At 34.9% G+C, this 24,914-nt stretch overlaps 1 protein-coding gene across 2 annotated transcripts in view; it reads right to left on the bottom strand.

Annotated features, from left to right (window-relative positions):
- The window catches only part of LOC131678512 (nose resistant to fluoxetine protein 6), a 1,156,332-nt gene that overhangs the window by 929,754 nt on the left and 201,664 nt on the right, over window positions 1–24,914 (bottom strand). The window contains exon 2 of one of the 2 annotated variants that reach the window (XM_058958712.1): window positions 408–441. The exons of the other annotated variant lie outside the window; for it this stretch is intronic. Within the exon in view, the coding sequence (XP_058814695.1) occupies window positions 408–441 (34 nt within the window). The remainder of the gene's footprint in view (window positions 1–407; window positions 442–24,914) is intronic. 2 annotated transcript variants of the gene reach the window in all.

Raw genomic sequence — 24,914 nt, 5'->3', positions numbered from 1 at the left:
GCAGATAAAAATTACCTGTCACGCATAGATATCATGGGAAAATTAATGAAATTATGATAGTATGCCACATAGAAATTTGTTACATAGAAGATATCACATAATTTTTCTGTTTGCCTCTCGTTTATTCTGCTGCAAATTTTATGCATCGGACGTTTTCGGCCTTGAATGCATAAAAATCACAGCATAATAAACGAGACTGAAATGAAAAATAGGCAAACTCAATTTGAAGTTCAACTAAACGGTTTGTGGTTAAAAGTAGGCCATATTTTTCATCATCGTCCGACAAAGGTGCGTTGCAAGTGGTAACGTTCGATTCAGAACTGGGTGCTTCTAACGACTCTGAATATACATATGATAATTTGATTATCAGGAACAATCATACAAATGATTTCTTTTTTATTATTTACCTTGATATGAAAATGGCCAATGCTTCGAAGTACTCTGAAAAAAGATATATATATATATATAAATATATATATATATATATATATATATATATATATATATATATATATATATATATATATATATATATATATATATATATATATATATATATATATATATATATATATATATATATATATATATATATATATATATATATATATATATATATATATATATATATATATATATATATATATATATATATATATATATATATATATATATATATATATATATATATATATATATATATATATATATATATATATATGATTCTTGTATTTCATGGGTTTAAATTGATATATGTCACATGCTGCACAAAAAATCTCTTCGATTTCAATTGATTTATCAAACATTGCATCAGATCATTAATAAAAGATAATAACTCTGGTTTAACACTCGTATCGCCATATTTTATTCCGTTTTTATAATGCTCAATAAATTGTTTGTTCTACTCTTGTTTTCTGTTTTGTATGAAGTGGAAGATTCGTCATCTTTAGTTTAATTAAATATAGTAAACGGATATTGTTGGATATGATTCGTGGGTAAATCATAACTATTCAAATTGAGTTATTTTCCACGTGTCTAGTAAACCATATGCAATTAATAAACTGTTCCTTACACTCAATTCAATGTTGAAAAACCTCAACGTTTCTGTTTTAATGTAAAGTACTGAGGAAGAGGCTTCGTGTTCCCTTTCAGTATGCATCGCTCATTGCTGTCTCTTGTTTCTTTATATTTCTTCTTAAGTTGTCATCGTCCGACAAAGGTGCATTGCAAGTGGTAACGTTCGATTCAGAGCTGGGTGCTTCTAACGACTCTAAATATACGTATGATAATTTGATTATCAGGAAAAATCACACAAATGATTTCTTTTTTATTATTTACCTTGATATAAAAATGGCTAATGTTTCGAAGTACTCTGAAAAAAGATTTCAAGGAAGTGTTCGTGTTAGTAGTTTGGAGAAAAGAATTTAAATTTAAAAAATCATGTCATATTCTCGATAATATACCTGGAACAGCGGTTGGTGAATTTTCTGACACGAGTACTCAACATTTATAATACCACAACCTGAACAGTTACGTTTCATTTTAAGAGATTATTCAATTGAATTGTTGTTGTAAGAAACTCTGTTTTCTAACTGATAAATTCTTTCAAAATCATCCTTTAGCTAGTCATACCAGCCATGTCCTTGTGTCTCAGCAAATAGGTTGAATACTATTTTTTAAATTCCGAGCAACACTCCCATTTAATACTAGATCATTATAAAATACAACAATGTAAGGAAAAAAAACAATAAAGTGATTTCAGTGTTAGTTTTAGACAAATTACTAGTATAGTTAAAATTAGTCTTAAGGATTTTTGTAACGTGCTATGTAAAAAAAGAAACTGACGTAAAAAGATTTTGCAAATGCCGTGTCAAATAAACGTATGAAAAACACTCCACACTCGATATCGATGACGGCATGATTTGTCGTAAGCTAGCTGGGAGCTATAGTCTAGCCAAAGTGGACGCTCGGTAAAAATATTTCGAACGCAAGGGGAGGGCAGGATCTATAATGTCTGAATTGTTTTACGTGGTTGATGGACAGTCCCCATGTTGAAACGAATGTTGCAACCAGCTTGTAAGTAGCGCATGGATTTCTTTATTCAGTCGCTGGAGATGTATAGTGAACTACCATGCGTTTTCATCGTTTCCATGCACGTATACATAGATCTTTTATTTTCAAAAAATTGTATCTCCGAAATCTCTCTAGAACCCAATATTTTTCAAAATTTGCTATTTTTTCTTAAAACTACATTTAAACATCTTTCAGTTATGAATTTTCAAAAAATTCAACTTTGGAAAATAACTATTTTTTGAACCAGTTTAACGTGGAAAGAGACACCCTAATGACGAAATAAAAAAAATACGTATCTAATATTTTTCGGTAAGGAACAATTTCTACCAAATATTACGGAATTCTGAGATATAGTATAACTATCGATATATATATATATATATATATATATATATATATATATATATATATATATATATATATATATATATATATATATATATATATATATATATATATATATATATATATATATATATATATATATATATATATATATATATATATATATATATATATATATATATATATATATATATATATATATATATATATATATATATATATATATATATATATATATATATATATATATATATATATATATATATATATATATATATATATATATATATATATATATATATATATATACATATTAGGGTGGGGCATCGTTATATGGAAAAACGTAATCATAACCTAATCAACTGAGCACAGCACTTTTTGGTTCCATTTGGGGTCCCAAACAACTATGCAAAATTTGGGGTCGATTGGATTTGACTCGGCGTAGCGCATTGCGTTTGAAATTTGTATGGAAATGAGTATGAGAAAACCTACTTTTTGCATTTTCGATTTTACAGAGTACAATTCTTCCTGCAGTATACCAACAATTAAATAAAAGTGTTGTACAGGATATACTGAACAACTTTACCGAAGGATGGTTGGTGCTAGAATGTCTCTACAACAAGTTATAGCTGTTCAAAGTTCGATAGATCGAATTAATTGCCAAAAATCATTTTTTTTGCCAACACTGCGGGTGTACCAATGATATTTCATATAGCATACCAAAATAACATCATGTACTTTAGATTTACCACATTGGTATGTTTGAATGAATTATTCAAAAGCCTTAGCTCAATTTCATGGTAAATCTAAAGTATATGATGTTATAATTCATCTGAACATTTCAACTCGACAAGATTTCAGTTATTTCAGCTAGAATTTCTACATGTTACCCCCCCCCCCCCCTCCCTCTCCCCTCACTACGCCCTACTGCGAAACTACCTACTCGCATGAAATTGAGCTAAGGCTTTTGAATAATTCATCCAAACATACCAATGTGGTAAATCTAAAGTATATGATGTTATTTTGGAATGCTATATGAAATATCATTGATACACCCGCAGTGTTGGCAAAAAAAAGATTTTTGGCAATTAATTCGATCTATCGAACTTTAAGCAGCTATAACTTGTTGTAGAGACATTCTAGCACCATGCATCCTTCGGCAAAGTTGTTCAGTATATCCTGTACTACACTTTTATCTAATTTTTGGTACACTGCAGGAAGAATTGTAGTCTGTAAAATCGAAAATGCAAAAAAGTAGGTTTTCCCATACTAATTTCCATACAAATTTCAAACGCAATGCGCTACGTCAAATCCAATCAACGCCAAATTTTGCACAGTTGTTTGGGATCCCAAATGGAACCAAAAAAGTGCTGTGTTGAAAAAACGATCATTTTGCCCCAACCTAATATATATGGGTGTATGTGTGTATTTTTAATAAGTTTAATGATTATGATAAACGATTAACTAAGCAAATAAAAAACACAAATGTTTCGTGATTTTTGTATTTCATGGGTTTAAATTGATATATGTCACATGCTGCACAAAAAATCTCTTCGATTTCAATTGATTTATCAAACATTGGAAGTCGGATAATTTTTATTTCATGTTCTCCTTTTTCATTCGATTGCTTCTTCAATGCACTGTATTATCATTGGCTTCTATTTTAATAAACTTCAATTATATCTTTTCTATATTCGTTAAGGCAGTAATATTTTCCTCATCCTTCTGCATCAGATTATTAATAAAAGATAATAACTCTGGTTTAACACTCGTATCGCCATATTTTATTCCGTTTTTATAATGCTCAACCTATTGTTTGTTCTTCTCTGGTTTTCTGTTTTGTATGAAGTGGAAGATTCGTCATCTTTAGTTTAATTAAATATAGTAAACGGATATTGTTGGATTTTATTTACTAATAGCACTTCTTGGTGTTTTAGTATCAATTTTGACCTTATTTTCAGTATTTTCGCATCATTAAAACATGTGTATAATTAATATTAAGTTTGGTCGTTATTAAAATTCTCCTTGTATGCAATAAAATCACTAAAGTCGATTTTAGTATGCTTATTTTGTAGTGTTTTTCTGTTTTAACTCTCAATTCATCGAAGTTCCCCGATATCGGTTTATATTCAAAAATTACGAAGTACTTAGGTATATGCACTTATAATTTAGTAATAATGTATAGTCCTTCTCGCTGTTTAGACAGATTTGGTTTCTAAAATCACGAATATTTGATTACTACGTTCGCACTTATCATTTCATAAGGTTTACTACATATAAAAATAGCCTGATTACTTCTATTTTCTGTTTTAATCTGAACAAAACTGCTCAATATTTACATTTTTTGTGGGGAGACAAGTGCAATAATATGTGAAAATTGAATGTTGAAAATGTTTCGTCTCCTGGAAAACTGATATATGTCAATGTTTGGCAGCTTGTATGAGGGGCGGATCTAGAAATTTTTTCGTGGGGGTCGGAAATTTCGATTTCGAAATTAACATTGTACAATACGTAATTCGTAATAACCTCTTTTAATAAAAATCAGTGAATATGGTTTGAAGTGATTTTGAATTTGAAACTAGTTTAAAATTGAAGTTAATGCAAAATTTCTCAACAAATTGAACATTTTCGGGGGAAAGTTGACCCCCAGGACACTCCCCCTGGATCCGTCCCTGGTTTGTATAGATGAGTATATAAAGTGATATCGCTCGACTATTACCATTTAACGAAAAACATGATCTTCGGTTGTAGAAAACTTAAAATCAATCAAATATACACTAATAGATGTAAGACTAGAGCAATGCAGAAGTATAAATCATTGAGTTTAATTTCAGGTACTCACCAAATGGTGCTTAATTTGACTAATCTTATGAATTGACGAACAATTTAGAACCATATTGTCGAGTACTAGTTGTTATGAAATGAAAGAGTTTGTATATACCCCGCACAAGGAAATGAAAATTTATCAAATTTCAGTACAAGTTTAGACAATTTGTGCATTCTAGTTAGTGAAAACACATTAGCCAAGAATGGCCATTGTTTCGCTGGCCAAAAAAAAATCAGAAATGATTAGTCGCTATGAAACGACGGTAGAGGATTATTTTTTTGTTTTTTTTTTATTTAGCCCATTTGACAGGTATATCCCGGAATCAAAATAATGATGTTCCTACCAATGATGTCAGCGACAATCCTAATCTAGTGTTCTGTATCTACTGAAAGTAATAAACAGTTGGTTAATTGCATATGGTTTAGTAGAAACTTGGAAAAAAACTCAATTTGAATAGTTATGATTCGTGGGTAAATTATAACTATTCAAATTGAGTTATTTTCCAAGTTTCTAGTAAACCATATGCAATTAATAAACTGTTTCTAACACTCAATTCAATGTTGAAAAACGTCAATATTTCTGTTTTAATGTAAAGTACCGAGGAAGAGGCTTCTTGTTCCCTTTCAGTAGATACAGAACACTAGATTAGGATTGTCGCTGGCATCAGTGGTAGGAACATCATTGTTTTTATTCCTGGATATACCTGTAAAATGGGCCAAATAAAAAAAAGCAAAAAAAAAAATAATCCTCTGTCATCGTTTCATAGCGACTAATCCTTTTTTAGGCCAACAAAACAATGGCAATTCTTGGCTAATGTGTTTTCACTAATTAGAATGCACAAATTGTCTAAACTTGTACTGAATTTTGATAAATTTTCATTTCCTTGTGTGGTATATACAAACTCTTTTATTTCATAACAATAACAGTCGAAAATTTACACCGAGAAAATTCGTTATATTGAATATATTGATTTCACACATATTTTTTGAAATTTGTAGTAGAGGAATTCTACGAAGGTCCGTCCGAAAATCTCTAAAATCGTGACCGACCACCATAGGTTCCGATAAAACTTTACAGGTTCAACCGGCATGGAAGACTAAACATTTTCCACAGTCAATACTTTTACTAGACAGACTTTCGATACTTTGACAGATGATCAGAGGCGAAAACAATGGGAACATCAGCGACAATCCTAATCTATTGTTCTGTATCTACTACTTCTACTTAACATTCTTCTAAAGGCAGGAAACGGATCTCGGCAATAAAAATATGAAACCGAGGTTCATTTTAATCGATTGATTAAGAACACATTCTAGAATCCATTCCTCAAAATAGTTTTATATTTTGGAGAGAAAGAAAGCGCTGATAGGAGAAAGTCGGCTAATATGGACACTGCGGCTAAGACAGACACCTTGCGTTTCTCACAAACTGCAAAATTAAATAAAAATGTAATGATACGTAACATTTCTAAATGATTTCAAATGTTTCTGAAAGATACTACAATAATGAAGTTTTGGATATATCAGATATACGAGCAAAATAATTTGTTTTTTTCGACAGCATGGTAATGGATATAATTTTTTGATAGTAGAAAATAACGATTAAAACTTGAAAATAGTAGATCTCGGGAAATATTTCTAAGTGGGCATGAGGTAATGGGTATTTTACACTTGATTGGCGGACAATACAGAAACTTTACATAATCATTCTGAATATAAACACATTTTAAAAAAATGCGTATTATGTTTGGTACGACGGACATAGTAGGGTAGGGAAATATGGACATATTTCTTACGCCAACACAAAGCAGAATGCTGTCAACTTGCATACCCTTGGGCTATTTTTTGTAATCGCTACATTGTGACGTACTGACAGAAAGCAAAATTTAATGGTCGAGACGCGTCTCACTCTGCCTTATCCTGTGTCCATCTTTACCAATGCTGCTTGGTAATCTTATCCACCGCAGGTGTCCATCATTCCCATACCACTTCTGAAATGACGATTTTAGGCTTCTTTTTCATAACCATTTTAAACATATTTCTGTTTGAAATTTTATTAGTAGAAGTTCTTATATTGATGCAACATGATTTTAACCTTCCCTAGGTGCTAACTTTTTGTTACGAATAAGGTGTTAGCGGGTCATATTGACCCCGATTTCGAACTTAGTTTTAAGGCACATTTTCAGCCAAATCTATATGAACTTGTACCCAAATTGTTTGTTGAAGTTTCAATTTTCAGTTTCTGGTGAATATTACTGTTTTTGACCAGGTTGGCCAGTGGGAATCGGTGTCGAATGGGGTCATGTTTGGCGTAAAAAGATATATGCAGAACCGTCATCATAAATCACCGGTTTATTAACAGAATACTAATAATAAATGCAAATAAAACAAAAATAGGAAAGTATATATTAAATTTGTACATGATACGACCGATCTGGGATGTTCCGGATTACAATTCCGATGCCGATTCCGGCAGTATAATAGAATTTCATATACTATTCAACAAGCGACAACGTGATCAATCATTGAAACTGATCCCAAAGTTTTGTAATATTCTTGAAAACTTACATAAAATCCCATCTAAAATGATAGTGATACTCTGATTCAAATACTTATTCTGGATTCTGCGTGAAAATTATTCGGAAGATCCGGAACATCCGTAAAACTGGCTAATTCATAAATCTAGTCCTAGAACTCAAAAGTTTTTTCGAAAATATTGGCATCAATTCGTTGTTATTACTGGAAAATCGACCCTATTGGCCACATAATAACTCTCCGGAGATCTGGAACATCCGTGGAACTTTGCCCTAGAGATCTGAGATATTTTCGAAGACATATAAGGGTATATCATTGGCATAAATTTGTTCTTGTGACTGCGACAGGAACCATTTGATCTTTCGGATGATCCGGCGTAGAATGCCAGTTTTCAAATTTGGTTCCCTGACATGGTAGCTTTCGCAAAGTATTTTTCAAGGTTTTGTGGAATTCATTCATTTTTGTGCTTGGGACATGAACTAGTATAGACTCATCCTTCAATAACAGTTTGGGAGCATCAGTCTCGCAGCACAGGTCACGTTGCATCTGCGTGCAATCAAGAGTAAATTTTTGAAAGGTTCGTTCTATTATTGTAAACAAAGATTCAACTATCAATTCAAGGAAACTAATAACACTTCCAGGTAGACTAACACCACAATAATGAGGAGAAACGATTCGTCGTCAAGATGGTGATGTTAGTTTGCGCGGAAGTGGCATGTTTCGAAATGTTTACTTATTTTACAGTTCGTTTTTATGCGATGCCGCAAAAATGAAAAATTGCGTTCGAATTGTTGTTTGCGACAGAGGATTCGTGTTTTTGAAGAAAAAATCCTAGCAATGTAAAACTAGGAAAGATGGATTCTGTGTTTACAGAAAGAGTCACGTACATAGTGATGGGGACCTTCAAGCGTACTGAGATTCCCTCTACAGAAAAAAATCAGAAATTGTAAACAAACCAGCATTTGTGCTTGAAATACAGGAAGTATATATCTGTAACAAGTTATCATCAATTGCAAAGAGAATTCTAGAAATATTTTACTAAAAAACTGCGAAGTTTCAGAACCAATTTCAAATATTGAGCAGGCTGTTCCTAATTTTTTAAATGAACAATATGATACCAATTGGGTTCTTGTATCACCGCAAGCACAAATAGGCACATTGAGACTCCTACAAATACAACTACAAATACTTACAAAGCTTATCAATTGTCCAGCTTTACGGATATGCTGGATGTTCCAGGAAGATACGACACAGCCAATGCGGTACAAAGTCAAGTCACAAGTAAGAACTGTAATGATACTTCAAAAAAACTGCAAAGATTCAAGAAGGCTGATAAAAGTGCTTTCTAAATAATCACAGAGCTATAGGTCCCAGTACATATATGCATTGGTCCGAACTCCAGCACGAAGCATATGATCTGACCCGTTTTACGGATATTCCGGAAAATTTCCACGAAACCAACAGGGTCTTTGTTCCGGTCAAAAATATGTTCGTTATTTGGGATTTAGTTCGTAAAAAAAATCGCTTCACCTTCCTTGCAAAATTCGTTTCAATAATTATTATGTACTAGCTAATACCCATCGCGCGTTGCTGCGACAATCTGCGAAATAGGAGGAAAACATAATTTATTCCAAAGCGCCATCTGGCGGGCAGATAATCTCCAACTAATAGCACACAAACACGTCCCATACCAAATACCTACTGTGTGCAAATTTTTACGGAAATCGGTTAAGCCGTTTGGGAGTCTATAAATCATATACATACAAACTTTGCCTTTTATATATATAGATAGATAGATAAATGAGTATTTTTGGAACGGGCTTGACGAGTAGATGATGGAAATGGATGTTTGGAACCATTTTGAAAACCAAAATAGCGCCTTCCGGTTGAGTAATATTCTTGTAATCCTTACAATATGTTTCAAACATCCATTTTCATTATGTACTCTTCAACCCCGTTCCGAAAATACCCATATTGTTGAGGTTATAGAGAATTCATCTATACCGGAAGCCGCCATCTTGGATTTCAAAATGACATACGACATCGATTTCCGTTATATACTCGTTAACCCCATTCCGAAAGTACCCAACTTTTATTAGTAATTGTTAGCTAAAAATAAATCATACTGTTTACGACTTCGTACTGCACTGTACGTACACAAACTTTTTTTACGAAACTGGTTCGTAAACAAAGATTTCGTTATTTCGAATTTAGTTCGTATAAACAGTTACGTAAAAAAGAGTTCGTAAATGGAGGTTTCAGTGTACACTTATATGTTTTCGAAAATACCTCAGAGCTCTAGGACAAGGTTCGCGAAGAACATGTGTTGGTCATAAATACGAACTCATTCAAATGAGAATTCGAGAAACACTAAAAACAAAACACCTTAGACCTAAGGTTCTAAGACCAATTTTATGAATGGACCGGTTCAGCAAATGTTCCGGATCATCTGGATGGTCACTATGTGAACAATAGTCAATTTTTCACTCGGAACTACGAATTTATGCCAATGCAATGTGAACAAATGTTTTCGAAAAAACTTCAGAATTCTAGATTCATAAATTAGCCAGTTTTACGGATGCTCCAGATCTTCCGAATAATTTTCACGTATAATCCAGAGTAACTATTTGAATCAGAGTATCACTATCGTTTTAGATGGGATTTTATATAAGTTTTCAAGAATATTACAAAACTTTGGGATCAGTTTCAATGATTGATTACTTTGTCGCTTGTTCAATAGTATATGAAATACTATTATACTGCCGGAATCGGCATCGGAGTTGTAATCCGGAACATTCCAGATCGGTCGTATCATGTACAAATTTAATATATACTTTCTTATTTTTGTTTTATTTGCATTTATTATTAGTATTCTCTTAATAAACCGGTGATTTATGATGACGGTTCTGCATACATCTTTTTACGCCAAACATGACCCCATTCGGCACCGATTCCCACTGGCCAACCTGGTCAAAAACAGTAATATTCACCAGAAACTGAAAATTGAAACTTCAACAAACAATTTGGGTACAAGTTCATAAAGATTTGGCTGAAAATGTGCCTTAAAACTAAGTTCGAAATCGGGGTCAATATGACCCGCTAACACCTTATTCGTAACTTTTTTTGTGCAGCCCTTCAGGAATGCCCGACAATTATGAACTCAACTGAAAATCGTTGCGCTCCATGAAAGAGGAAAAGTCCAAAAATTCCAAACTGCTAGGTGCAAAACTAAAAAAGTTACCGCATTTTGAAAGTTCATTTTGGGTCATATTGACCCCAACACCTAGGGAAGGTTAAATCACGGTTTACGTACAATTTGCGAGCAATGCATCCATGGATGAGTGGAATTTACTATTTAACCTTAAGGTGTCCGTCTTAGCCACCGTTCCTCTATATGCTTCATCTTGAAAGCTGCCATATTTCCTTAGGGGGGGAGTGGTTTTAGGGTTTCATCGTGAAAACACTTTTTTGCGATTCTTTTAGAACTTGCGTAAAGCGAATTGATCAAAACTTTTGTACATTATAGTATTACATTTCAATAATATGCTGTAATTTTTCTAAGCAAAAATATGGACAAACGACTTGGTGATGAATCTTTTTGCCTTTCTCAATAGAAAGGTATTGCAATTGCTCTGAAAACCGACTTTTTAACGGAGGCCCGGAGGGCCGAGTGACATATACCATTCGATTCAGTTCGTCGAGTTCGGCAAATGTCTGTGTGTGTATGTATGTGTGTATGTATGTATGTGTGTGTATGTGCGTATGTGTGTGTGTATGTGACCAAAAATGTCACTCGTTTTTCTCAGAGATGGCTGAACCGATTTTGACAAACTTAGTCTCAAATGAAAGGTGCAACGTTCCCATAGGCTGCTATTGAATTTCTAATGGATCCGACCTCCGGTTCCGGAATTACAGGGTGATGAGTACGAACACGCAGAAAATGTCGATTTTAATGACTACATTGACCACCATAGATGGTTCCGGAAGTGCCCGGGAAAAGCGGCCATCTTTCAAAATTTGCGAACTCACAACAGTTTCCCGGAAATGGTTTGGCCAATTTTCACAAACTTAGTCCCAAATGATAGCTATAATATCCCCACAGATGTCTATAAAATTTCGTACGGATCGCTTATTCGGGTCCGGAAATATAGACTAAATCGTCCGGTCACATTTGAAATTCCCATATAAGTTGGAACTCTAATTTTTTTTCAAAAGGGGGACCCCATGAAATTTCAGAAATCGAATTCGTATTTTTGATGCCAAACATCTTTAAAATGCATGAAACGTCGAGATTTTATGTTATCTCGAAAAAAATTTTTTTTATAAAAATCGACTTTTTGGGGACTTTGCCGATTTCGCACCTTTTTTCAGTTCAATATTACCATGGCTGTTTTTTCTTTTTCAAAATTTTAGAACTCGAATAATGATTTATTTTTCTGTATATAGTTGTCATGTGATGTACAATAATAAAATGTAATATATGCATTTAAAAGTTTTTAATGAATATAAACAACGCACACATTCTCGTGATTCATGATTGAAAAAGGCACAATTGCACCGCTAGGTGGATTAAAATAGGTTTTGTAGAACGTATCTGGAAAAACATGATTTGTGGTGTTACCTGCCATTCCTAAACTAATCAATCGATTTCTTTCAAACTTTGCATACACATTCTATGTTCAAAATACCCAACCCCTACGTTGAGTTTTTGAAATAAATTTTCAATTAAAGGGGTATTTTACTCATTTTAAATAAAAATTACTATTTTTATTTAAAATGAGTAAAATAAAAATTATCTCAAAAGCCCAACGTAGGGGTTAGGTATTTTTAACATAGAATATGTATGCAAAGTTTGAAAGAAATCGGTTAAGTAGGTTTTGAATGGTAGGTAACACCGCAGATCATGTTTTATTCAGAGACGTTACCGTCAGGCTTTGAATGCTAGGTAACACCGCAGATCATGTTCTATTCAGAGACGTTCTACAAAAAGCTTCGTCACCGAGTCATTTGTCGATATCTTTGCATAAAAAATTACAGCATGTTGTTGAAATAATACACTATAATATACATAAGTTTTGATAAATTTGCTTCACACAAAGTTCTAAAAACATTAGCAAATGAAAGTGTGAAACCTTTACCACCCCCCTTAAGGGGTAATAGCAATGTATGCTATTTCAATTTGTTGATTTATTTATTATGCTCTAAATTCGGCTTTATTGTACTGTAATGCGGAGGACAAATATTATATTAAATAGAATTTTCAACAGTAAGGTAATGTAACTAAACACGTGTTGTTATCGCGAAAACGTTTAACAGTTTAAACTATCGATTGCAAAAGAAATTCATTGATCCGCTTAAAATTGTCAAAGAAATCTCCAAACCACACTACTGCGCGCTTTTACATGTTTTTTTTTATTTATGTAGTTATTTATGCACAATAAAGAAAAAAATGTTTGTTTTCCCGCGCAGTTTTTCTGAAAAGTGGACAAGTGGAAACTTGAACCGACAATCATTGACCCACCAAAAACACCCCCTTACTGACTGAGCGAAACATATAACGTAGCTGCAAAGTGGCATACATAAGTTTCGCTTGAGCGCGAACGATCCAATCGCGCTAAGCTGGGGCTCATGCATGTACAGTGACAATCGAAAACGAACGAAAATATCGAGCTGTCCCAACCTATACAGCGTCCCAACCTATACGACAATCCCTTACACCTCTAGTGTATATGTTCAAAATTGTTTCATAAATGTTTGCGCTATTTAATATAGGTATTATTTTGTAAAGGTGGTAGTAGAATCATCTGTTATTTTCATATCATTTGAAATCAAAAGTGTGTAAGTTTCCGTACACTACACATAAAAAATCATTACTTGGTGCGAAAATGGCACAATTTCATATTCATACACTTTTGAAAAGTCATTGAATTTGTAATTAAGACCTGTTTCTTTTTTTTTTTTGGTTTATCTAGAAAAATAGATTTTATGGTTACAAAAAAAAGGTTCATTGGCACAGTTACACTAGTTTAAGAAATTACCTCAAATTAACGTAACGGTTAAGAAAAGTAAACTAACTGCCATTATGGGACGGAAACTAATTATTACTCACCAAAATTACGCTAAATCACTTCATGAAATCTTTGAAATTGTTCAAAGGTTGTGTCCAACTATTTAACATGTCGTTAAAAACTTTGATGCGGTGAAACGCAGAGTAGATATTGCGAAAAACTTGAACCGCAAAAATTTACGATGAGGGATAAATTATTTTTAATTAGAAAAATTAGGGAAAATCGAGTAATTAATGTTATATACATGGTAAATAAATTGAATCATAGCATTTAAGTATAAGTCTGCTCTGGTACGGCTTGTAATGTATGGAGAACGGACAATTACAATGCCTGTGTTCTGAGCAAGAAGCTGTTCATAAATGAGAAGAACAAAGTATTGATTTTGTGTTTACTAAACAACATTGAAACATTCTATCGGAATATTGGAAAGATTGCAAACTTTTTCTACGAGTCCAATTCAACATCTTTCACCCAAATTGCTGTTGTTTCGAGTGGAGAACTTAGACCTGGACGTAATAGTCTTATAACAGCAGCTAAGCGCAGGGACAGTGGAGATATTGTATGGGGTATTATATGTCCACTAGAAGTGCTAGAAACTTAGTCTTCATTGATGGAATGATGGATCAGAATGTGTATTTAAATATGAATATCTTAAAATAAATTTTAAAGCAAGGCTTCCGTAAAATGGTACTTTTACTAAGAAATGGTGGATATTGGAAATTCGATCAGGAGAAGAACCTAAAGCATAAGACGTGCAAAAAACGTTCAGAGTTAATTTATAATTGTTTAAATGTCATGTATTCTCCACTGCGGACCTCGTTTATTAACTCATCAGAAAAATAATTGGGAGTATTTGGATAAAAAGTGCAAAACTATCAGGATTATAATGAGGATGATCTTAGAAAATACTATTTAGAAGAATGGGATAAAATTTAAGTTGAATACACACAAAAACTAGTGGTCAGCATTCCAATACGATTGAAAACTGTAATTACAAACAAAAGCTACCACATTGAATATTTATTATAGAAATTTCAATTGATTTTTGAAAAAAATATGTGTACTGTACGAATATGAGATTGCGTATATATTTGACTATCTTTAGAATTATTATTATTTTTGAAAAAATGAGCATTTTTATTGTATCTTCCCTATGCTATCTAGTAAACTATTTTGACATAAATAAAATGTCTCGATAACTAATGTTTTACTTGTAAAATGCATATAAACATTCCACATAGCGGTGTACGAAAATGACATTGTGTCACTGTATGTGTATGACGCAGTTAGTCTTCTCACTGTTCAACGTCGTTTCGTATAAAATCGTGAAAAATAAGATAGGGTAAAGTGTCTATTTTCACCATACTAAGCAGGGTGCCTCACTCATTAATTAATTTCTCGGACTACAATCAATGGAATGCGTAAAAATTGGTATCAACAGCTTTGCTTCGTTGTTAAGAATCAATATAATAACACAAATGCGCTGAAAACAGTGAAATTCTCGTGTTTGAGCGCAACGAAAACTCGAATCGAGTGCCCCTATTGTTGCGCTATCATTTAACTCAATGCGTTGAACAAAGATGGCAGACACTACTCTAACCAACGGCTTCAAATGGGTAGGGTGATAATAGAAACATGGCGGGTATGGGCTCATCACCCTATGTGGGCTGAAAGTTGAAAGAATAGCGCGAAAGCATCTAGCAGAATTATGTAAATTTCCATACGGACATACAGATTTGCATGATTTTCAGTAATCGATATGAGCGGTCCCAAAATCGATTTTTAGCAGAGGGACGCCCGCCAGCACTTCTAAACTCATCGTACGGGTCGAGTGCATGCAACCCACGGCAATGCGCAAACAGCGATATTGGATTCTCTCTAGTTTGATGAAATGTATGTTCGTATCGGAGCGAAAGCAGAAACATCCATACTCCATCACTGATAGTATCGTTGTTTGGTACAACCTGATTAGGTCTCCTGGGTGGGCACTCCACCGTGTTCCGGTTACTGCACGGAGAAAGTTAATCCTTTGTTGGTATTTCTGTTTCAAATACCTAATGTAACATCCCCAGGTACCTTTAGAGTCGAACCAGACCCCGATATATTTGAATGTTGAAACCTGAGCAATGGTTTTATCCATTAACTGAAGTTGTAGTTTCGCTAGTTTCAACAGCTAGTTACCCAGCTGGATAGCCCAAGCAGACAAATTGTTCAAGGTATTATGCAGTGGTCCTTACAAGTCGATGGCTTTGGGACCTGTAATAGAGACCACACCGTCATCTGCAATCTGCTTTAACGTGCAGGAATTGACAAGACATTCGTCAATGTCATTCACGTACCATGAGACCGGGGGGCCCATTTAGCTAAAACGTGATGTCGATAAATCACCAATCGAGAAATGCATTTGTTTTTCGGACAACAGGTTTCGAAAAAAGTTGTTTAAAATTGGTGAAAGACCATGCTGGTGTAACTTCTCATAAAGAATATTGATAGAAACTGAATCGAAAGCCTCCGTAATATCCAAGAATACTGACGCCATCTGCTCTTTGTTAGCATATGCCATTTGAATTTCTATTGAGAGCAACGTGAGGCAATCGTTCGTCTCTTTGCCTTTGCGAAAGCCAAATTGTATATCTGACAGTAAGCCATTTGTTTCGACCCAATTGTCGCGGCGAAACAAGATCATTTTCTCGAATAACTTCCGGATACATGACAGCATTGCAATCGGTCGATACGAGTTGTGGTCGGACGCTGGTTTTCTTGGTTTTTGGATGACTATGACACTCACTTGTCTCCAATCATGTGAGACAATGTTACCCTCAAGAAACTTATTAAATAAATTCAACAAGCGTCTCATGGCAGATTCTTCAACAAGTTGAATTTGATTCTGTCTGGCCCTGGGGTTTTATTGTTACATGATAAGAGAGCAAGTGAGAACTCCACCATCGAAAACGGTGTTTCGTTCGCGGTATTGTGCAGCGACGCGGCGCGGTAGATTTTAGATCTAACTGTAGTGATGTCGAGCATAGAGATATGTCCAGTGCACTTGATTGCGATAGTGGTCTAGGAATCCGTGTCCTTTCCCCTGTATTCATAATTGTCATATTGAAGTTGTCACAAAGACCTTGAATTGTCGAGGATCGATTATCGTCGTACAGACAGCCCCACCCTGTTCCGTGAGATTTAAAGTCTCCAAAAAGTAGGCGGGGCGAGGGAAAATATTCAATCACTTTGGAGAATCTTCGATATCCCATCATTGCCCTAGGAGGAATGTAAATACAAGCAATGCAAAGATCTTTGCTTTTGATTGTTGTTTGACAAGGGACAAGTTCAATGCCTGGCGTCGAAGGGAGGTTGATTAGATTGAAGGAGTAGCACTTTTTGATCTCTAAAAGCACCCCACCATATGAGTCTTCTCGATCCAAGCGGATAATGTTAAAATCGTGGAAGTTGAGATTTATATTAGAAGTAAGCCATGTTTTTTATAGGGAAAATGCATCATAATGATTCTAATTTAGAAAGTGCTTAATGAATCAATTTTGGGGATAATACTTCTGCAGTTCCACTGTAAAACAGTGATCAAATCTGTGATTCCGATTAATAAGTTAGCCATCGAAGGATATGATTGCTGCAAGGAGAGGCCATTGTTCAGTCAACTGTTTCTAAAATGTTCTTACTGTTGGTAGAATAGCAACCAGCAAGCTTTTCAGAGGATCGGTAATGTTGAAAGCTGTATCCAGTCCGCAATATCAGAAAATTTAAGGAATCCCGTTTTAGGTTGAGTTTCTGACTGTAAAATTGGGAGCTTGGGATTTTTGGTGCCCCGGAGAGTGCTGGGAGCTCCTGGTTGTATCTTAATTTCCCAAAACCCTGTAAGCTTGTTTGGGACAACCTAAGACCCTTACGTGGAAGTTCGGGTGAGTTTGGATTAGGTCTTTTCCTAGTGTTTCCGTGCGGAGCCAACCCCCTCGTAAGGGTTGTTAGAGGCATTATCTTCAGTTGGCAAGAGAGCGTATGGGTTTTCGGAGATAAGTGGAATAACTGCGTAAGAGCGTCTGGAGCGATCTGTGGCGGATTGCTTCAGTTTATACGCGCGAAGAGTAGATACAGAACACTAGATTAGGATTGTCGCTGGTGTTCCCATTGTTTTCGAATCGGAACATGTTTGTTTTGCTTCCGGTATATATCTGTCAAAGTATCGAAAGTCTCTCTAGTAAAAGTCTTTGGTCCGCACCTTTGGTACACGTAGAAAAATATGGCCTGCAAACCGTTTAGTTGAACTTCAAATTAGTAAAATGCAGAGTTTGCCTATTTTTCATTTCAGTCTCGTTTATTCTGCTGTGATTTTTATGCATTCAAGACCGAAAACGTCCAATGCATAAAATTTGCAGCAGAATAAACGAGAGGTAAACAGAAAAATGATGTAAAATCTGCTATGAAACAAATTTCTATGTGGCATACTATTATAATTTCATTAATTTTCACATAATATCTATGCGTGACAGGTAATTTTTATGTGCTACTACAAATTGCAAAAAAATATGTGTGAAATCAATATATGCAACATAACGAATTTTCTCGGTGTAAATTTTCGATTGTTATTGTTATGAAATGAAAGGGTTTGTATACACCGCACAAGGAAATGAAAATTTATCCAAATTCAGTACAAGGTTAGACAATTTGTGTATGGGGCCGTACACAAATGACGTAGCTTTTTTCGGCAATTTTTGACCCCTCCCTCCCCCCATTTGGTCACAAAATTCTAACCTCCCCCTCATAAATAACGTAGCATTTACCTACCCCCTCCCCCTAGTCCCATGCAAAGCGGCCGAGGATGAAAATAAGTTACATATGTTGTTCAATTATTTGAAATACATGTCCTTTCTAAATGTTTGACGACTTTTATCAACATTTTCATTATAACAGCAAATTGCGTGCAAAATAAGCCCATTTCATGCCAAATATAGTGTTGATAGTTTTGTTTTGAATTTCATATGTCAAGGGGAGCATGAAGAGAAGTTCCCCCAGTTCACAATCCTGCAGCTGCCAATGATTCTAAGAAGCATGCGTTCATCTAAATTACTAAACTTTGTTTGGTTGAATCCGAAGTGAAAATTTAATTCAGCTTCCAAACTAAGTCCACTAGCTAGCAACATTAGCTAACTAATGTAGCAAGTTAAATCCGCATACAAAATCTTTTCGTATTTTTGCGAATTTGCAATTCCGCGAATCGTAATATACCTCATGAAAAACCGCATCAAAAGTAACTTGTTTGAATTTAAATTTATTTCTCTATCCAAGTAACCAACTTCTCGTTTTAAGTAATTTTTCAGTACATTTTATGTTCTAATAGCGGCTTAAGCAGCTTTCAAGTTCCATTAAAGCTTAAGCAGCTCGAAAGTTCGCTAAGAACTTTATGTGAACTTTAAAATGTGCTTTTTAAGTATTCTCCGAACTTCTGGTTGCTTGGGTTGGGAATGGAGTATTATTAAATTGTTGTCTGTAAACAATGGATTTTAAACTTAATGCTACGTCGCACAACTTTTGACCCTACCCTCCCCTTCGTCACACGTCGTCACAAATTTGGTATACCCTCCCTACCCCCCAAAATGCTACGTCATTTATGCATGGCCCCTATTCTAATTAGCGAAAACACAATAACCAAGAATGGCCATAGTTTTGCTGGACAAAAAAAACAAAAATGATTAGTCGCTATGAAACGACGATAGAGGATAATTTTTTTGCTTTTTTTATTTGGCCCATTTGACATGTATATCCCGGAAGCAAAACAATGATGTTCCTACCACTGATGCCAGCGACAATCCTAATCTAGTGTTCTGCATCTACTACGCGAAGGTTGTTCGTTGGGCATGCCATAAGTACATGCAGATTCTCCCCACAGTAAACACACTTCTCAGCGGGCCTACTACATGTATCATCCGCATGGCGTTCCCCACATTTGCCGCACCGTTGTTTGTTGCTACAGTAGATGGACGTATGACCTAGCTGCTTGCAATTGGTAGAATTCATGACACACGGTACAAATAGACGCACAGGTAGACGAGCTTTTCCCACTTCAACGTAGCTCGGAAGTACAGCTCTATCATTCATCACATCATCGACAACTAGACTCGCATCACTTACCACACCGTCAATCTCCACATCGCGAGAAGGAATGTAGACGTGATACTCCATCGTAAAAAGGCTATTGCTAACGATATCATTGACCTGTTTCAAGTCAGTAACGACTACGCGCAGTTTATCTGACTGAACCTTTTTAATCTCGATTACGGCCGAGTAACATTTAATCAGCTCCCGCGCAACAGTTTTGCTGTTTGACGGTTTTTTAAGCCGAAAGCATACCACCCAAGGACCATCGGATCCATCCTGGTAAACCTTGACTCGGGGGGGTTCTGTGAGACATTTGAGGGAACTGGGGATGATGGCTCGTAGATAATACCATCTGTCGTCGAAACAGATAGGTGTTCCTTTTCCCCATAATATTCATCTCTGGAGGGAGATCCTTCTCCTTGATCCATTTTGTTGCGGGAGCAAAACGCTCGACCGCACTATTTAACTTAAATAAAAATAAAAAAAAAATCAAAAAAAATTATAATAAAAAAGATGGGTAGGTAATGTCAGAGACATAACCGAAGAGAAGTAGAATACATTTAGGCTGTTAATTGGAATGCTGCAATTTTTACGATCTTCTGCATTAAAATCAGCTATTTTGATATTTGTTATGATGTATTGTACCCCGTCGTTGTGTTGACTTTTACCTCTGCACAGGTGCGTTTTGCCCTGCTTATTTTTCAAAGAGCAATTTATAATGATTTTGATAAATTGAATATTTTTCATGTTCCTGAATGTTTCGCAAAGCGATTGTGATTTCATAGTAAAATGTTGGCTAAATGATATCATTAATTGAATTCTTCCAAATGATAGTCTATAGCTAAGTTATGATTATATTTTCTTAGGAGTGTATTTTACCCCATCTACCTCTACATATGCTTGCGTTACATTCACATAAATCACTCGCGACGCGTTTGTACAAATGGAGTCTTGGTCGTACCTCGAAAATTTCAAACGTGCACCTGAGACACACGAGTGGCAAAATTTAAAAGTTAGGTTTGTTTCAAAGTTTCGAGTGGGTAATTACCAACTCGATTAGTTTCACGTGGATTGCGATTTGAGAAAGCAAGAAAAAAAAAATTTGTGATGAATTTCCAAAAAGTCTGTGAAAAATCACAATATTTCCAAAAATCTGTGAAATTTTTATCAAAATGCCAAAAATCTCTTCTGTAAATAAGAATTTATGATCATAAATTGTGAAAAAAAATCTGTGACATTACAGAAAAATCTGTGAATATGGTAACCGGCCCTGATTATTGAATATTTCATTACACATAGAAGAACTGGAGGTAAGATGGACATTAGAGTGGGACATGGTTGCATGAAAAAAATAAAATTTCGCTCCGAGTAACTTTTTGGATCCCATTTAGCTCCCGGAACAACTCTGCAAATTTTTAGTTCGGTCGGTGAAACTATATTTTTGCGCCCACGGTTTAAAGTTTACATAGGATTTCGTATGGGGAAATTTACTTTTGCAAAATAATTCTTCCAAGAGTCGCCCGTTATCTCCTAAAAATAAATAGATGACTTATTATTTTAGGAAATTTGTCAGGGAAACAAAATCTAGAAGACCACGAAACGATCTGATGCTTGTGGAAAAAGTTATTAAGCAAAAACCGATTGATGCCCTGAGGATTAATGAAAATTTCACTTTTCATAGCATCACTGCTGCTGACGGTCGAATAATATACAAATTTTTTAACTTTCTCTTATTATGTACAAAAGAAGCCTCAATTTATCCCCCAAAACCCTTGCGAAGTGGCCAAACAGCATAAATAAATGATTTAATCACATTAAGAGAAGATCAAAACAAAATTGCATATAATTGGACAGCCAACAGCAGTGGTGCTAGAAAAAATGAATATTTTATCAATCATCAGAGCATCGATCGGTTTCTGCTTAATAACTTTTTGCTCAAGCGTCAGATCGTTTCGTGGTTTTCGAGACTCTGTTTCTTTGTTAAATTTCCCATAAAAGCCACATAACAATTTATTTTTAGAAAGCAACGGGCGACTTCCGGAGGAATTATTTTGTGAAAGTTAGTTTTTCCATACAAAATCCCATGTAAACTTTAAACAGTGGGCGCAAAAATATAGTTTCAAGGATCGAGCTAAGAATTTGCACAGTTGTTCTAGGACCCAAATGGTACCTGAAAAGTTGCTCGGAGCTGGATTCCATTTTTTGTCCCACCCTAATGGACATGTTAAAGATATACTGAAATATTACATAGTAAGAGCATGTTATGTCAACATATAATACTCCATGTTGTAGCACCATATGTTGGCTTTCGAGTGTACAGATAGATTATGTTACAAAAATCACTAAGTATCATTTTTTAAAGAACTAGCAAACGAAGAAATATCTGCACATTTTCCAGAGTGCGGGTGAAGCAAATTCTGTGTTTTCTAATATCGTTTTGCCGTTATCGTACAGAGCTATACAATCAGTTCCATTGAACAGTCATAATCATTTTTACAAAACTAGAAAGTTATATATTAAATGCGTAATTGGTAACATCAATTCCCCGATTACACTCAGCCAGAGTATGGGACATGCACAAAGTCGTCACCTTTTCCAGGTTCTAGGAATTCCGTATTTGGTCACATCAACGTACATCTTGCAGTCTACTGCAAGCGAGACTTCAGATAACTGGATGATACTCCTCATTTGACTGCTAGACTGCTGTTTGTACACGCGATACATTTCATATATAATGATGAATCAATAGAATTCATCAAGACTGTCCGTCTTGCCCCACCAGTACACATATTTTTTTAAACGTTTGCACTTATTCACACATAAATCAACTTAGCTGTTATTTTCCACGAAGATGTCACTTAAGAGTTACTTTATCGAAATAAAGAAAAAATCCGCGATTGAATTGATTTTTTCCTCGATAAATCTTAAAATTGGAAACTTGAAAATTACATCCGCACGAAGCTGCACTACTGATTATCAATATTTGCTTAAATTGTACACATTTAGCAGTATTCAAGGTCTACTGAGTGTTTCATAATTCAAGGTTACCCATAATGATAGGGTACACATACAATACAACGGAAGATTTATTATCAAATCCCTAAAATAACCATGTGTCCGTCTTAACCACAATTCCCCTATGTATAGTGGGATAAAAATGCATTCGTCTTGCTGAATATTTTTGGAAAAAGACCACTTTAAAGTATGGCATGTACCAATGAAGTAAATTAAGGGCCAAATCGTATAACAAAGAGTTTTTGGACTTACAGTAAATTAAACTCACTCTATAGTTAAGAGCCAGCAGAAGGGTATTTGCGCGTGGACTGTCGGCATTAGAGAGTTAAGGCGAATGCCCTATACATAATATGTTCACCTTCACCAAGTAGGTTTCTTAGCGTGGAGTTTTCGCAATAACTTTGCAATTGGCATGTATGATAGTAACCAACAACGAATGTGATGCCAGGACATTGCTTTTAATGGAGCATTTCACTAGTTGAACTGCGAAATAAGTAAAATCATTTAGCTGAACATAAAATAAACCGGTCTTAATGTGGATGTACAAATCCAATACATGCAGCAGTTATACAATTAAACTGTATTTATAGCAGCATATACATAGATCATATGTAAAAAGTTGTCCCAGTTTGCCCCGAATATCAAATCAACACAACAACCAATGCTATTAAAATCGTCATTGTCAATCGTATCATCGCTTGCCAAAAGAAAATTAACCAAATGATGAATTTATCTGAGCCCGCAACGCATAATTTAAAGAGCAAGAGAGCGGGGTCTCTCGCACACAACCAACACACAATCCTCGTATTGAAAAAAGAGCGTTCTGCTTTTTTGCGATGTGTCCTGATCATTGTATGCACGCCATGCCTGTGCATCATTGGATGGAATGATGCCTGACGGCAGTCATTGAATATATTCCAACCGAAGAGTTTGAGCTGACACAAAACGTAGCAGCTACTACGAGGTCAGAAAGCAAACTGACGAATTTTCTCTTATGTGCCGTTTTTATACCTGGCGAAGATCATTTGATAACAAAGAGGCAGTGCTAGCAACGCTCGCTGCTTGGTTGAATTGTACGGACCAATCAGCGTAGACAATTACCACCTTTACAGAATACATTATTTTCGTTATCTATAATATACGTACATTTTACGGAATCAAATACAATATACGTGCACATATTTCCGATTAGATAGTGCAAAAATCTAGCGATTTCGATCAGTACAACGGAAGTTAGTGGCGTTCGAAAACTGGGAAAATATTTCAGCAGAAATTTTTGAAAAGGGACCCCCATGTTCAAATGTTAGAAATCAGAGATGGGTAAGAAAACCAACCGGTACGTACATTCACCGGTACGGTTGTCAAAATCTCAACACGTGTAAACGAGTGATGCATATCGTATTCGGTTTTGTTTTCGTTCACACGGTAAACGAAGTCTAAACCTCAACCGATTCTCAGTTTATAAAACCAAACCGAGTCACTCAGCACCGTTTACATGTGTGCTCGAGTTTCTACTTGTGTTGATGTATTCTTAGCAGCGGTTTCGGTTCGGCTTTAGAGAGTTTTTTTCTATACACGGTGCTGCGGTTAAAAGAAGAAGCGGTATATTCGTGTGCAGTGCTGCCGAATAGACAACTGAATTGAGTTCAATTAGTTGTTGAGAGTCGATGGGACAATATCGAAATGGCTGGTTCTGAGCAGTTGTTAACAGTTCAACAATCTATGTTTGTTTCAATGCTGAAAACCAAAATGGCGGACACCAAACTAAAAGCCGCTACCTTGTCTTGACGAATAATTGCTTGAAACCGAGAAATGTAGATATATTTGATTCGGCAAAATTGTCTAGAGCATATAAATTGATGTTAATGTCAAAATGTTTAAATTGAAATTAAAGAAAACAATGAAATCAGTGAAGTCAATGAAATAACAAAAACCTGTTTT

The sequence above is a fragment of the Topomyia yanbarensis genome, chromosome 2, assembly GCF_030247195.1.
Source record: "Topomyia yanbarensis strain Yona2022 chromosome 2, ASM3024719v1, whole genome shotgun sequence".
Lineage (NCBI taxonomy): Eukaryota > Metazoa > Arthropoda > Insecta > Diptera > Culicidae > Topomyia > Topomyia yanbarensis.
Note: the sequence above shows the minus strand (reverse complement) of the source record. Positions and strands in the feature narration are given on the sequence as shown.